At 36.1% G+C, this 14,640-nt stretch overlaps 1 protein-coding gene across 3 annotated transcripts in view; it reads left to right on the forward strand.

Moving 5' to 3' along the window:
• TMEM65 (transmembrane protein 65) overlaps positions 1-14,640 on the forward strand; it is a 78,510-nt gene that overhangs the window by 20,957 nt on the left and 42,913 nt on the right. The window contains exon 2 of one of the 3 annotated variants that reach the window (XM_035277402.3): positions 1,791-1,871. The exons of the other annotated variants lie outside the window; for them this stretch is intronic. Within the exon in view, the coding sequence (XP_035133293.2) occupies positions 1,791-1,871 (81 nt within the window). The remainder of the gene's footprint in view (positions 1-1,790; positions 1,872-14,640) is intronic. 3 annotated transcript variants of the gene reach the window in all.

Genomic DNA, 14,640 nt, shown 5'->3' on the forward strand with positions numbered 1-14,640 from the left:
GAAGGGTTTTTTTGTTTTTAAATACAAAATTTGATCATTGAACTCTGCTTTATTGTAGATCAACTACTCTTTTATAGTTGAATGATAGTAAAGTCAAGAAATTTAAAAGTGTAAAGTCAAGTCAAGTAGAAAACATTTGACTTCTAAGAAAGAGAATCTTTCTTATGAATATATTATCTTTCTTATATATATCCTTTGATTTTACATTAATTTGTATATGCAGAAAACAATAAATATATATTAAATTTTAATGTCCTATTATTTTTCTGGATTTATGCAAATTTCATTAAATAATTTTTTCATTATTATAGGCAGTCCCTGCTTTACATAATTTCCATATTCATAAGTCTCAGCAATAATGTTTTAGTTAAATAACATCAGTCCCCAACAACCCAGTTCAAATTAATTTAGTACAGTAAAATAACTTTCAGTAATTGTATAAAGTACAAACTTTGCTGCTATCTCCTCAGTCCATAAATCACTCCGTAAAAACATATGTGCATCATGATCGTGACCAATCACATCACTTTTTTTTATAGTCTGTTGGTGATTGGTATATCTGTCATTCAGTTCACACACAGACAGCAAAGCATGTAGGTATGTTTCTTCCTTGTCTCCCACTGATAACCCATGTGATGTTTTACAAAATGGATATTCAAAAGGAAATTGACCAAACAAGATGAAAGTGCAGCCAAGAAACAAAAAGCGAAAATGCTGAACTGAAATTCCAATCAAGTGTAAATGGAGTATAGACAAAATAGCTGATTTGGGAATGTTGGTACTGCTGTTGAACTGCTGCCATTTGAGAAACTACCGATATACATCCAGAAGAGGTTAGGGAGGGTGAACTTATCAATATAAATGAAGACAATGAGGAGGTTGTGGTGAAAAGATGAAGCCATTTCAGGGGAAGTGACCCTGGCAAAAAGTTCACATTAAAGGAACACTTGGAGATATATCATGACATTGGAAATGTAAAGAATAAAATGTTAGTAACGAATCCAGACTTAGAAAAGTATATGACAATTTATCAAGGTATGGAAAGATGCTTACTGCATATTATATGATGAGAAGTTACATGAGAAGACTAGCACTGTTTTTCGAAAAAAACCCAAAACACTGTATCAGTCTTTCTAATGTTTTAAATTAAAGTATACTAAGTAAAGATTAGTGTTACTATTTTCTTTTTTGTTTGTTTTTCTGAGACAGAGTCTTGCACTGTCACCTAGACTAGAGTGGAGTGCAGTGGCGTGATCTCAGCTCAATGCAACCTTTGCCTCCTGGGTTCAAGCGATTCTCCTGCCTCAGCCTCTAGAGTAACTGGAATTACAGGGGCCTACAACCACACCTGGCTAATTTTTTGTATTTTTAGTAGAGATGGGGTTTTACTATGTTGGCCAGGTTGGTATTGAACTCCTGATCTCATGATCTGCCTGCCTCGGCCTCCCAAAGTGCTGGGATTACAGGCATGAGCCACTGCATCTGGCTAGTTTTACTATTTTCAGAATTGTCCTTTATGTTTATACCTGTCATAAGAGAGTTTTTCATGGTTTGACAAAAAAAATTTGAAAGGTTACAGAATAATTGCAACTTTTCCCATTGGTTACTAAAGCTGCTTTGTACCGTTTAAACTTGCATTATCAATTATATGGCCCCATCTACTGTGTAAAGCAAAGACTGCCTATATACTAGCATGTGGCACTTCTAAGTTATATATATATATTTTAAAATTTGTATATATTTATTTACTTTGTTGTGTGAATATATTTTGATTTAAAAATATTTTTTAGCATGCAGATATCCCAAACCTGAGATTGCCATTGTGAAGCGTGCAAAGGAAGTATCCTCAGCAGAGACCCCTGATAGTTTTGGTATAGTACGATCTTACAGTGTTGATTGTTTGCCAGATGTTTATTTCAAGTCGTAAAGCATCTATTTGATGGAACTTCTTGCTTGTTTGAAATAGAATGCCTAAATTTTTTTCTTTTTGCATTAGTGTTTTTGACTGTCTGTATGATGGAACAATAATTGCATGCTTGACTAACTGAAGGATTAAATTCATGACCTTAAGAAAAGGCAAAATCACTTATATTTAATATTTAATGATATTTAAATAGAATATTTAAAAATTGTTGAAATAACCATAGCAAGTGAAATGTCAGAAGCAACAAAGTCTATGAATTTCTTTAGGACAAATGAGTAGGAAAAAAGGACCTCATGCAGGGAAATCTTCAGAATATTGCAAACAGAGACTGCATTTAAGTACAGTAACTATAGGAAATGTAGAGTGTTTTTAAAATATGTTTTTGAATAGTTTGACAGCCTTAAGTAAATTCATATTAAGGTCATTCATGAAAGTGTTTTAAATTCAGCCACCATTCAGCTTGATGTCTAACTCAGGTTACATGCTTTGGTGGTGCTAGAAGAGTGTGTGTGTGTGTGTGTGTGTGTGAGTGTGAGAGAGAGAGAGAGAGAGAGTGAGAGAGAGAGTAAGTAGGGGTATGCTAGGAAAGGGGAGGGAGAGAGAGAAAGAGTAAAACAAATATCTCTCTGTCCCTGTTTTATTTATTTCTGATTAGTATTTGATTTAGTTACTTTGCCTAAGAAGTATAACACAGTGTATGAAAAGGAGTCTGAATTATTTTGTGGACCAATTGAAATTTTGTAGAGGTAAGAGTTAAATAAAACTCAGACTGTATATATGATGTCAGGCAAAAATAGCAAAAACTAAGCTGTAAGAACTTCAGAGAAATATAGGGGCATAGTGTGTTTACATACAGACATAGGCACACAGACACACAATGACATATTAGTACATTGTCTGCAAAAATACCCCAGCATACTCTTAACTCTGCCAGCTCTAATATTAAAAATTTTAAATCTCAGTTTGCATGTAGAAGTTAAACGTTTAATGCAAATATATTTTTGAAGAATAAAATGTTAATTTTGAAATATTCTGAAGATACTTTAGCTCTCAAATACTTATTTGATACTTATTCAAATAAAATTCAAATTTTATTCTATTAAGAATAAGATACTTATTCTTATAGATTATGGCAAACAATGTCACTAGGAGATCAGGTGTTGCTGAATGGTAACTGATAGTAGGACTTACCTGTCAGTGCTCTTACCTTTTGAGACTCAGTGTTTAGTTATAACCCTACTTAAAGTAGTATGCTTCTTTATGAATGTTTAGATGGTACCTCTCTTGAAAGGATCATGAAAACCTTAACTCATTTTTTGTATCATAAAACTAACACCCAGAGGGCTTGTAACCTGCTGAAGATTTAGTGACTAATTTTATATCAGAGTAGGTATTTGTGTTAAGTGTTTTGGGCTTTTAGTTAGTGCTGTTTTTCACTCTAATACATTTCTTCAGTGTTAGCAATGGATTAGCCCTAGGTTATAGGGTATCCAGTTGTTTTGGAACCATGTAATAGTTTCCAGTTGTTCTGAAACCATCCAGCAGAAACCACCTAATACCTCCATTCAAAAAATATTTTATTTGGTAACTATTATGTGTCATTTGATTTTCTCCTCTTTATTTTAACTTGAATGGTTTAAAAAAATATGTATCTGAAGGCGAATTCTGTTTTATGAGAGAAAAAAAGCAATTTGAAAAGGATATTAGTATTTTAGCTAAATGCTGTTTTGTTTCAATTTCAAATACTAATGAATGACCAGTGTTGACAATGTTTTATATATGCATATATGACTGATTTTTGGTTCTTCCACGTTTTTCTATTGAGAATTTATTAATTGAGTGAGAAGTAGAGTGGGAAAATGAGAATCTGAGTTCTGGACTTAGCTGTGTGTCTTTGAGTAAGTCAATTAACTTCTCTGGGCCTAAGTGACTAATCTTCAAAGTGGAGAATTAAGTCAGTATTTCACAGTGGGTGTGCTTCTGGTATTTGGGTTGGATAATTCTTCATTATGAAGGACTCTATTGTGCATTGTAGGAAGTTTAGAATCCTTAATGGGGTGGTAGAATTTCCCAGTCATTGTCATATCCAAAACAACCCTGCATATGTAAACCTCTTCTGGGGGAGGGACCACTTCATGTTGAGAACTACTGGCAAATGGTCTCTAAGAATTCTTTCAGCTTCACCAACATTCTGTGAAAGAATTCTTATTCAGGGAATGATTGAAAGGGAAGAAGGTAATATATCATACACTGAAAAGCCTCTACTGCTTTCTAGGTATGAAACAATTTTATTTTAAAATGAGTATCTTTTGCGAATCTGTGTAGACTATTCACAGAGCTACCACTTATGATGTTCCAAGATAAATTATTTTATTCTAGCTTGCCTTAGGCTTTCTCTCTACAGTATCATCCATAGCTATATGATTTTTTAAAAGAAAAGTTATATGCTACTATCTCTATAAGTAAAAGCACAAGATTTATTTATTTATTTTTTTAAAGACAGGATTTTACCTTGTTGGCCAGGCTGATCTCAAACTCCTGACCTTGTGATCCACCCACCTTGGCCTCCCAAAGTGCTGGGATTACAGGCGTGAGCCACTGCACCCAGCCAAAGCACAAGATTTTTTTTAAAGTTGTACTGTTATTTTAATATCCTAGCCTTTAAAAAAGGAATATCACTGTATATAGTAATTATTTTCTTTATCTTCTATAGGCATAAAAGAAGGGAAGGAATATAATTTTAGTAGTATATATAATTGTTAAAGTACACAGTTATATGTCTAAGATCACAGATCAGTAGTATATCTGATTATCCTTTAAAAAAAAAAAGACCATGAAATGCAATTGTACTAAGAGGTACAATTATTGTGGCTCTAGTATTTACTATTAAGTCAGAGTTAAACAGTTTATGGGGATAGTACATTAATATGGTTGTTAGTAAAGATGCTGATTAATTGGATACTATAGTTTTCTTCATGATTGCTACTGGCCAGCTCCTGTCCTCAACTGTTATACCACTGGCCTCCACCAGTCTGGAATTCATTTGTTGCTTCTAGTTAACAGGTTGCAATGAAGTTCCAGGTCACATGATAAGTTCCCTGGAAGCTTAACAAGGTGACAGTTCTATTTCTTTTATTTACTTAATTATTTAATTAAAAAAATAGATAGTTTTAGGGGTACAAGTAGTTTTTGGTTATCTGGATAAATAGTACAGTGATGAAGTCTGGGCTTTTGGTGTACCCATCACCTGAATAGTGTACATTGTACCCAATAGGTATTTTTTTTGTCCTTCAGCTTTCTCCTGACCTCTTTCATTTTTTTTTTTTTTTTTTTTTGAGACGGAATTTTGCTCTTGTTACCCAGGCTGGAGTGCAATGGCGTGATCTCGGCTCACCGCAACTTCCGTCCCCTGGGTTCAGGCAATTCTCCTGCCCTCAGCCTCCTGAGTAGCTGGGATTACAGGCACGCGCCACCGTGCCCAGCTAATTTTTTGTAATTTTTAGTAGAGACGGGGTTTCACTATGTTGACCAGGATGGTCTCGATCTGTTGACCTCGTGATCCACCCGCCTCGGCCTCCCAAAGTGCTGGGATTACAGGCTTGAGCCACTGCGCCCAGCCGACCTCTTTCATTTTAAGTCTCCAATTTCCATTATGATATTTGTTTTTATAAAATTTAAGTAGAATTTTCTTTTCTACATAATGTATATGTTGCAGTAATTACTTTTAAATGCTAAATTAAATTACAAGATTACACTCAAATGCCTTTATGGGTTTTATATAAGACATACATATTTAGAAATAATTAAAAAGTTCTTTTACAATTAAAATTTCTATTTAAAAAGACTGGTTAAATAAAATCTACTAAATTAAAAGTTACGCTTTCTGCTGTTTCTAAAGAGCTTAACTTTAGAAAGCTTAACATTCATTTTTTCAGTTTTGAATGTCAATTTTTGTAACTATATAACTTGGCCATATGAATTTGTTTCTTTTTGAAAAAACACTGCTGTGTTGCTTTGTAAACCACTTTTGGTGCATGTTGGATGTTTTGGCATTTGATTTGCTTAAATTATTTTGCTTACAGCATGGTTTGCATTTTAAGTTTGTGTTCTTTAATATGTTGTATATTTATTGTAAATCTTACCTTACCCATTTGAACTTTTGGTTCTATTAAAGGACTAAGCAGTTATTTATAATGTTCAGAAATATGGGTAACTGAGACCCTTGGTCCCCAAATTATTGCTTAAACTCACTAGTTTAATATCTATTCTTTTCATAAATCTTCTAATTAGGCAAGACTGTGATTTGTGTTGCCATGTCTACTTCTGTACTTTTTTGGGAAAGATAGTGGGGTGAGTCTGGAATAAATATTAGGTGGTCAAAGGTCAGAAACTGTATAATTAGACACACTGAGTTATTTGTACAAAGGAATAGTATATGCATTAAACTATTCCTTTTCTGTCATCTCAGAGTGAAGCTGCTTTGGTACTTATCTTTTTCTTTCCTTTTTTTTTTCTGAGCTAGAGTCTTGCTCTGTCACCCATGCTGGAGTGCAATGGCATGATCTCAATTCACTGCAACCTCTGCCTCCCTGGTTCAAGCGATTCTCCCTGCCTCAACCTCATGAGTAGCTGAGATTACAGGCATCTGCCACCATGCCTGGCTAATTTTTTGTATTTTCAGTAGAGATGGGGTTTCCCATGTTGTTATCGAGCTCCTGACCTCGGTTGATCTGCCTATCTCGGCTTCCCAAAGTGTTGGGATTACAGGCATGAGCCACTGTGGCCAGTGCTTTGATACTTTTCTTATTAAGGTTATTATAAATAATTTGGAGTTTTCCCCTTCATTTGTGATTGTTTATTGCTTTTTACATCCATGATAATAGGCTGAATTATCACATTAAGAATCATTATTTCCATGAAAGCATAATAAAAAAATTGACTAGGAAATAAGACTCTTCGTTTTTCAGATTTTCTTGTATTTCAAGTATGGATTTACATACTTTGTAAAGTAGTGATATGGTTTGGCTCTGTGTCCCCACCCAAATCTCATCTCAAATTGTAATCCCCAGGTGTCAAGAGAGGGACATGGTAGGAAATGATTGGATCATGGGGCAGTTCCCCCATGCTGTTCTCATGATAAGGAGGAAGAGCTCACGAGATCTGATGATTTTAAAAGTGGCAGTTTTCCCTGCACACTTGCTTTCTCCTGATGCTGTGTAAGGTACGCCTTGCTTTCCCTTTGCCTTCTGCCATGATTGTGTTTCGTGAAGCCTTCCCAGCCATGCAAAACTGTGAGTCAATTAAACCTCCTTTCTTTATAAGTTACCCGGTCTCAGGTAGTATCTTTATAGCAGTGTAAGAATGGATTAATACAGTATTGTTAAATTTAATGGAACATTCAATAATGGAAATGATAAATTAGTTTCTAATAAATAATAGAACTCACTCGATATGCCATTGGCCCTGTTTTTGTGTTCCAGCATCACCATTGTTGTAAAAACGTTTTGTAATTTTATAATGGAGACTAAAATATAGAAACTATAGGTGTTGCACATTTCTTTTACCAAAGTCTATTGATTTTCAATTTAGGTTGTATCTTTTAGTAGTGTTAAAAGATAATCTTGAGAAAAATTAAAGTTAGCAGAGTTCATTTGAGCAAAGAGACCTCATGAGTTGGGCAGCTCGCTGAACCTTTACTGGTGACAAACCAGCACAAGTTTAGAGAGCTCCTCCTAGCGACACATGGGCAGGCATTATTTATAGATAGATGGAAGTGACATACAGAAACAGCCTTTTGTTTACAAGTTGGTGTTTTCCTTATTTGGAGGTGTCTGAGCAGCTTGCAGCCTGTCATTGGCTGAAAGGTCAGCTCCTATTATTGACCAAGGGTCAGCTACTTGTTACAAGAATATACTCGAGATAGGTTGCAGTTTCTTTACATATAAAATTAGATTGCAGTTTGCTACATATGGAAGCAGCTCTAGGCCAAATTTAATTTAGCAGTTTCCCCCTTTTGATCAGTCTCTCAATTTTGAGAGATTGGCCAAAATTTTGGGCATTGACACCACTCTTATTGTCACCATCATAAAAGACTTGTTTGCTCTCTATTTAATTCACAATTCTTAATGTCAGGTAAGCTGAATGTTTATGTTCTCTTCACATTTTTGTTCTAACCATAGTGAGGCCATTTGACGCATAGTGGATGGCTATACGTGAGCATTTAATACTCTTGAGAGGATATGGTACACCAGGGAGACTATTATCATGGGTATTGGGAGGTTAATACTAAGAGACTGAAGTATACTTCTTAACAACCGCTCCTGTCAATTGAACCAATCAAAATCAAATACATAAAAAATGAACCAAAGAAGAACCTACTTGTTTTAACCAAGTAGCTTATTTATTGATTTCTGGCAACTGAGTTTCTATCATACCAGATGTATTTATGCAAGTGCAGCAGGACGTGTTAGCTATTGCATATAGTCTTCTTTGTTCAGCCAGCAGAGTCCAAAGCAATGATGCTGTCTAAAACAGGTTTAGCAAGAGAATTTGTAGAAATTTGCTGGGCAACTATAGCCTTTGCAGTAGAGTCAGCTGTAGTAGCTAATGTTTGAGACAAATTTCTAATCATAATGTCATTTACATTTATGCCAAGCCAGGGAAAGGGTATTTTACACACACACACACACACACACACACACACACACACGCCCATTTAGAAGGATTTGCACCTGCTGGCAAATTTGCATCTGCTGAAAAAATTAAAGTTAGCAGTGACAGTGACAGTAATACTGTTAGAACTTCTAAACCACATTGTCTCCTTATTTGCCACTTATAGATACATGGAATTGCCCACATATATGGTTGATCATTAAATCATCCACAGATAAAAATATATTTTGGAGGTACACAACAGATACAAGTTCCTTGTGGAATACTTTGTACATTAGAAGTCACTATTAGAAAAGCACTAGCAATATTTGTCTAAGGCTCCATTATTGAATCATTGCCAAGTTGGAGGCTACTGACAAGGAATTAGGATTATACATTTGTCTACAAACTGTCAAATCATCTTCTTTTGGTTTTCTTACACAATTTTAGGCCTAATTTAACTGCAAAACCCTCACTATGGGTTTTGCCTACTGTTAGTAACATGCCATATCTAACATTCAATTGCAGAAGCTGTTAATTATGAAATCTTAATTATCACATTATCTTGCCATATATAAACAGAAAAGGAACACAGCCCAAAGAAGAAAAAGATCACAGGTTTCATGGTGACAGAGAAGTCTTGATCTGTAATCTTGGGAAAGCTGTTCACATCGAGGATGCCGTCTGCTTCTGAGTAAAATAAAAAATAGCTTTCCCGGTCAGCCTTACCTTGAGGTCTCTGATATACAGTCTCAGGAGTCTAGAGGGACCCTCTTGAGTTAAGAGATGTGGATCCAAGATTTGAAGCCCTGAAATTTTACTGCAGAGAACAACTTGGTATTGTTTCTTCCAAAATAATTCAAGAGCAGTCTTTCTATGGTGTCTTTTTCGACCTGCTCCGTTTCCGACCTGGGCTGATTCACACCTCCTAGGCAATCTGGTGGTTCCCCGCTCCCGGAAGGTCACCATATTGATGCTGAACTTAGTGCAGACACCTGATTGCCATAGTGCACTGCAGCCCAGAACTCCTGGGCTCAAGCGATCCTCCCACCTCAGCCTCCCGAGTAGCTGGGACTGCAGGCACATGCCACCATGCCTGGCTATGGTGTCTTTTTCAAAAGACCTAATCTCCAGGTTCTAGGCAGTGAAAGGTCTGATTGTCATCAGTTGGTGGGTCATGAAGGGCTTCTTTACCTGATGAAAATATACTTCAGCATCTTACATTTAAACCTCTCAATGTTGCATCATGTCAGAGTTTATAAGAGTGGTAGATACAAGAGGTTCTATTATCAGGGACATAGGCCTTCTACTAGCTATTACATAAGGGATCAATCTATGTTTTCTAGTGGAGCGGATCTGATTGCCATCAATTGGTAATACATTTGACCAAGCCTGTCAAGTCAATTCAGTTAGCTTTGTTTAATGCCGTTGTGTTTGTAAAACCTTATTTGTTTTATAACTTGTCCATTGAAATGAATAACTCTATCACTGGAGATTTCTCCAGGAATACCCCATAAAGGAAACACATTTTCTGATAACCTTTTAGTTGCTGTTATAGCATCGGCCTTATGTACAATCAGAAAGCTTCTATATAATCATAAAATCTATGTTAAATGTGGTAATTGAATGAAGTTCATCTTTAAGTGTTCAAATGATTCATTAGGTGCTAGAAATGTATTACCTGAGGTTTTTTATTATCTTAGCAGAATTATGAGTTTGCCAAACCAAACATTAGTTATAAACCACTTTAGCAATCTTAGAACTATCACTCAAACAATTTTTTTGCTCATAATTTGGATCGTTTTGTCTCTTCTATGATGAGTCATGGAGTGCAGAGCTTTTAATAATGGAAGCTTTCAGGAGTCAGGAATGACCAGGCAGCTGTTTAGTCTTTCCATGAGCCCATGCTTAACATTGGATTTATATCCTTTTAAATAACAATTTCGTTTCTCTAATTCAGCTGCATAACACTTGTTTATTATACATGGTATCATAGGTAATTTGACTTGGATTAATCTCATGGAGTTCATTCAAACCGTAACAATTTCAGTACTAGCTGAGCTGTGAAAATCTGCCAAGGCATTTCCTTAGTATTTAATTAATTCTTGTTCTGCTTGTTGGGTTAGCAGTTTTATGAACCAATGAGTATTTTTCTTAGAGTTCTTGGACTTAGTCCAATGGTATGATCTTAAAGTTACCAGAAACTTGTACTTCTCAGAGTGCTGTTTACATGAATCTCCTTGAAGATGTAATGCTTTAGGCTTATAGTTGCTCAGGAAAGGACCAGAGTAAATAATAACCAAATGTAAATGATAAAACTTAAAATAGCCATGACTAAATATTTGATGAACATTCATTACAGTGATGATGCAGTTGACAGGGAAATTTGATTATTTCTCTTGCACACAACATTTGAATATGATAGCTACAGTGATGATGGATTATACCAGAACTATCAGATTTCTGTGAATTTCATACAGTTTTTGAAACACATAATAACACATGCATACAAATGAAACTCAAAGAAAGTCTAGCATAACTTATTTGGTAATACTTCTCATATAATTTAATATGTTAGATAAGCCCAATTAATTTAATATCTGTCTTTTTATAGAAGGAGAAGCATTCTTCTGAGCCGTTTCAAGGGCCTGTCTGGAAAATCAAAGTTGAGGTCAAGAGAAACACTTTATTAAAAATCTAATTTTGGGAAGTATGTCAGAAATATCAAATGCTTTAAAATACGAGATTAAAATATGGTTACAGGTCACTGTGAACAGTAGTCATTCATTTAATGAAAGTGATAATTACAAGACTTCAAAGGTATATACAGAAAGCTACATAGTTGTGGAGAAACCTTAGCACTTTTAATAGAGAAGATTTTGTTTTCTTTTTTTTTGTTGTTGCATTTTCGGTTTTGGGGTACATGTGCAGAACATGCAAGATAGTTGCATAGGTACACACATGGCAGTGTGTTCTGCTGCCTTCCTCCCCTTCACCCACATTTGGCATTTCTCCCCAGGCTATCCCTCCCCAGCTCCCCACCCCCGCTGTCCCTCCCCTTTTCCCTCCAATAGACCCCAGTGTGTAGTACTCCCCTCCCTGTGTCCATGTATTCTCATTTTTCATCACCCGCCTATGAGTGAGAATATGTGGTATTTCATTTTCTGCTCTTGTGTCAGTTTGCTGAGAATTATGTTCTCCAGATTCATCCATGTTCCTACAAAGGACACGAACTCATCGTTTTTGATTGCTGCATAATATTCCATGGTATATATGTGCCACATTTTCCCAGTCCTGTCTATCATCGATGGGCATTTGGGTTGGTTCCAGGTCTTTGCTATTGTAAACAGTGCTGCAGTGAACATTTATGTGCATGTGACCTTATAGTAGAACGATTTATAGTCCTTTGGATATATACCCAGTAATGGTATTGCTGGGTCAAATGGAATTTCTATTTCTAAGGCCTTGAGGAATTGCCACACTGTCTTCCACAATGGTTGAACTAATTTACACTCCCACCAACAGTGTAAAAGTGTTCCTATTTCTCCACATCCTCTCCAGCATCTGTTGTCCCCAGATTTTTTAATGATTGCCATTCTAACTGGAGTGAGATGGTATCTCAATGTGGTTTTGATTTGCATCTCTCTAATGACCAGTGATGATGAGCATTTTTTCATATGTTTGTTGGCCTCATGTGTGTCTTCTTTTGTAAAGTGTCTGTTCATATCCTTTGCCCATTTTGGAATGGGCTTGTTTGTTTTTTTCCTGTAAATCTGTTTGAGTTCTTTGTAAATTCTGGATATCAGCCCTTTGTCAGATGGGTAAACTGCAAAAATTTTTTCCCATTCTGTTGATTGCCGATTCACTCTAGTGACTGTTTCTTTTGCCGTGCAGAAGCTGTGGAGTTTGATTAGGTTCCATTTGTCTAGTTTGGCTTTTGTTGCCAATGCTTTTGGTGTTTTGGTCATGAATTCCTTGCTTACTCCTATGTCCTGAATGGTTTTGCCTACATTTTCTTCTAGGGTTTTTATGGTGCCAGGTCTTATGTTGAAGTCTTTAATCCATCGGGAGTTAATTTTAGTGTAAGGTGTCAGGAAGGGGTTCAGTTTCTGCTTTCTGCACATGGCTAGCCAGTTTTCCCAACACCATTTATTAAACAGGGAATCCTTTCCCCATTGCTTGTTTTTGTCAGGTTTATCAAAGATTGTATGGTTGTAGATATGTTGTGTTGCGTCCGATGCTTCTGTTCTGTTCCATTGGTCTATATATCTGTTTTGGTACCAGTACCATGCTGTTTTGATTACTGTAGCCTTGTAGTATAGTTTGAAGTCCAGCAGTGTGATGCCTCCCACTGTGTTCTTTTTGCTTAGAATTGACTTGGCTATGCGGGCTCTCATTTGGTTCCATATGAAGTTCATGGTGGTTTTTTCCAGTTCTGTGAAGAAGGTCATTGGTAGCTTGATGGGGATAGTGTTGATTCTGTAAATTACTTTGGGCAGTATAGCCATTTTCACAATATTGAGTCTTTCTAACAATGAACATGGAATGTTTCTCCAACTGTTTGTGTCCTCTCTTATTTCGTTGAGCAGTGGTTTGTAGTTTTCCTTGAAGAGATCCCTTACGTTCCTTGTAAGTTGTATTCCTAGGTATTTTATTCTTTTTGTAGCAATTGTGAATGGCAGTTTGTTCTTGATTTGGCTCTCTTTAAGTCTGTTATTGGTGTATAGGAATGCTTGTGATTTTTGCACATTGATTTTATATCCTGAGACTTTGCTGAAGTTGCTTATCAGTTTCAGGAGTTTTTGGGCTGAGGCGATGGGGTCCTCTAGGTATAATATCAGGTCGTCTGCAAATAGAGACAATTTGGCTTCCACCTTTCCTATTTGAATACCCTTTATTTCGTTTTCTTGCCTGATTGCTGTGGCTAGAACTTCCAGTACTATATTGAATAGGAGTGGTGAGAGAGGGCATCCTTGTCTAGTGCCGATTTCAAAGGAATTGCTTCCAGTTTTTGCCCATTCAGTATGATATTGGCTGTTGGTCTGTCGTAAATAGCTTTTATTACTTTGAGATACGTTCCATCAATACCGAGTTTCTAGAGGGTTTTTAGCATAAAGGGCTGTTGAATTTTGTCAAATGCCTTCTCTGAGTCAATTGAGATAATCATGTGGTTTTTGTTTTTGGTTCTGGTTATGTGGTGAATTACGTTTATAGACTTGCATATGTTGAACCAGTGTTGCATCCCCAGGATGAAGCCTACTTGATCATGATGGATAAGATTTTTGATGTGCTGTTGCAATCGGTTTGTCAGTATTTTATTGAAGATTTTTGCATCTATGTTCATCATGGATATTGGCCTGAAGTTTTCTTTTCTTGTTGAGTCTCTGCCGCGTTTTGTCATCAGGATGATGTTGGTCTCATAAAATGATTTGGGTAGGATTCCTTCTTTTTGGATTATTTGGAATAGTTTCAGAAGGAATGGTACCAGCTCCTCTTTGTGTGTCTGGTAGAATTCGGCTGTGAACCCATCTGGACGTGGGCTTTTTTTGTGTGGTAGGCTCGTAATTGCTGCCTTAACTTCAGATCTTGTTATTGGTCTATTCATGGTTTCGACTTCTTCCTGGTTTAGGCTTGGGAGGATGCAAGTGTCCAGGAATTTATCCATTTTTCCAGGTTTACTAGTTTATGTGCATAGCATTATTTGTAATATTCTCTGATGATGGTTCGAATATCTGTGGGATCTGTGGTGATTTCCCCTTTATTGTTTTTTATTGCATCTATTTGATTATTCTCTCTCTTTTTTTAAATTAATCTGGCTAGTGGTCTATTTTGTTGATCTTTTCGAAAAACCGGCTCCTGGATTTATTGATTTTTTGAAGGGTTTTTTGTGTCTTTAGCTCCTTCAGTTCAGCTCTGATCTTAGTTATTTCTTGTCTTCTGCTAGGTTTTGAGTTTTTTTGATCTTGCTCCTCTAGCTCTTTCAATTTTGATGATAGGGTGTCAATTTTGGATCTCTTCATTCTTCTCATGTGGGCACTTATTGCTATATATTTTCCTTTGGAGAT

The sequence above is a fragment of the Callithrix jacchus genome, chromosome 16 (assembly GCF_049354715.1).
Source record: "Callithrix jacchus isolate 240 chromosome 16, calJac240_pri, whole genome shotgun sequence".
In the NCBI taxonomy this organism is placed as follows: Eukaryota; Metazoa; Chordata; class Mammalia; order Primates; family Cebidae; genus Callithrix; species Callithrix jacchus.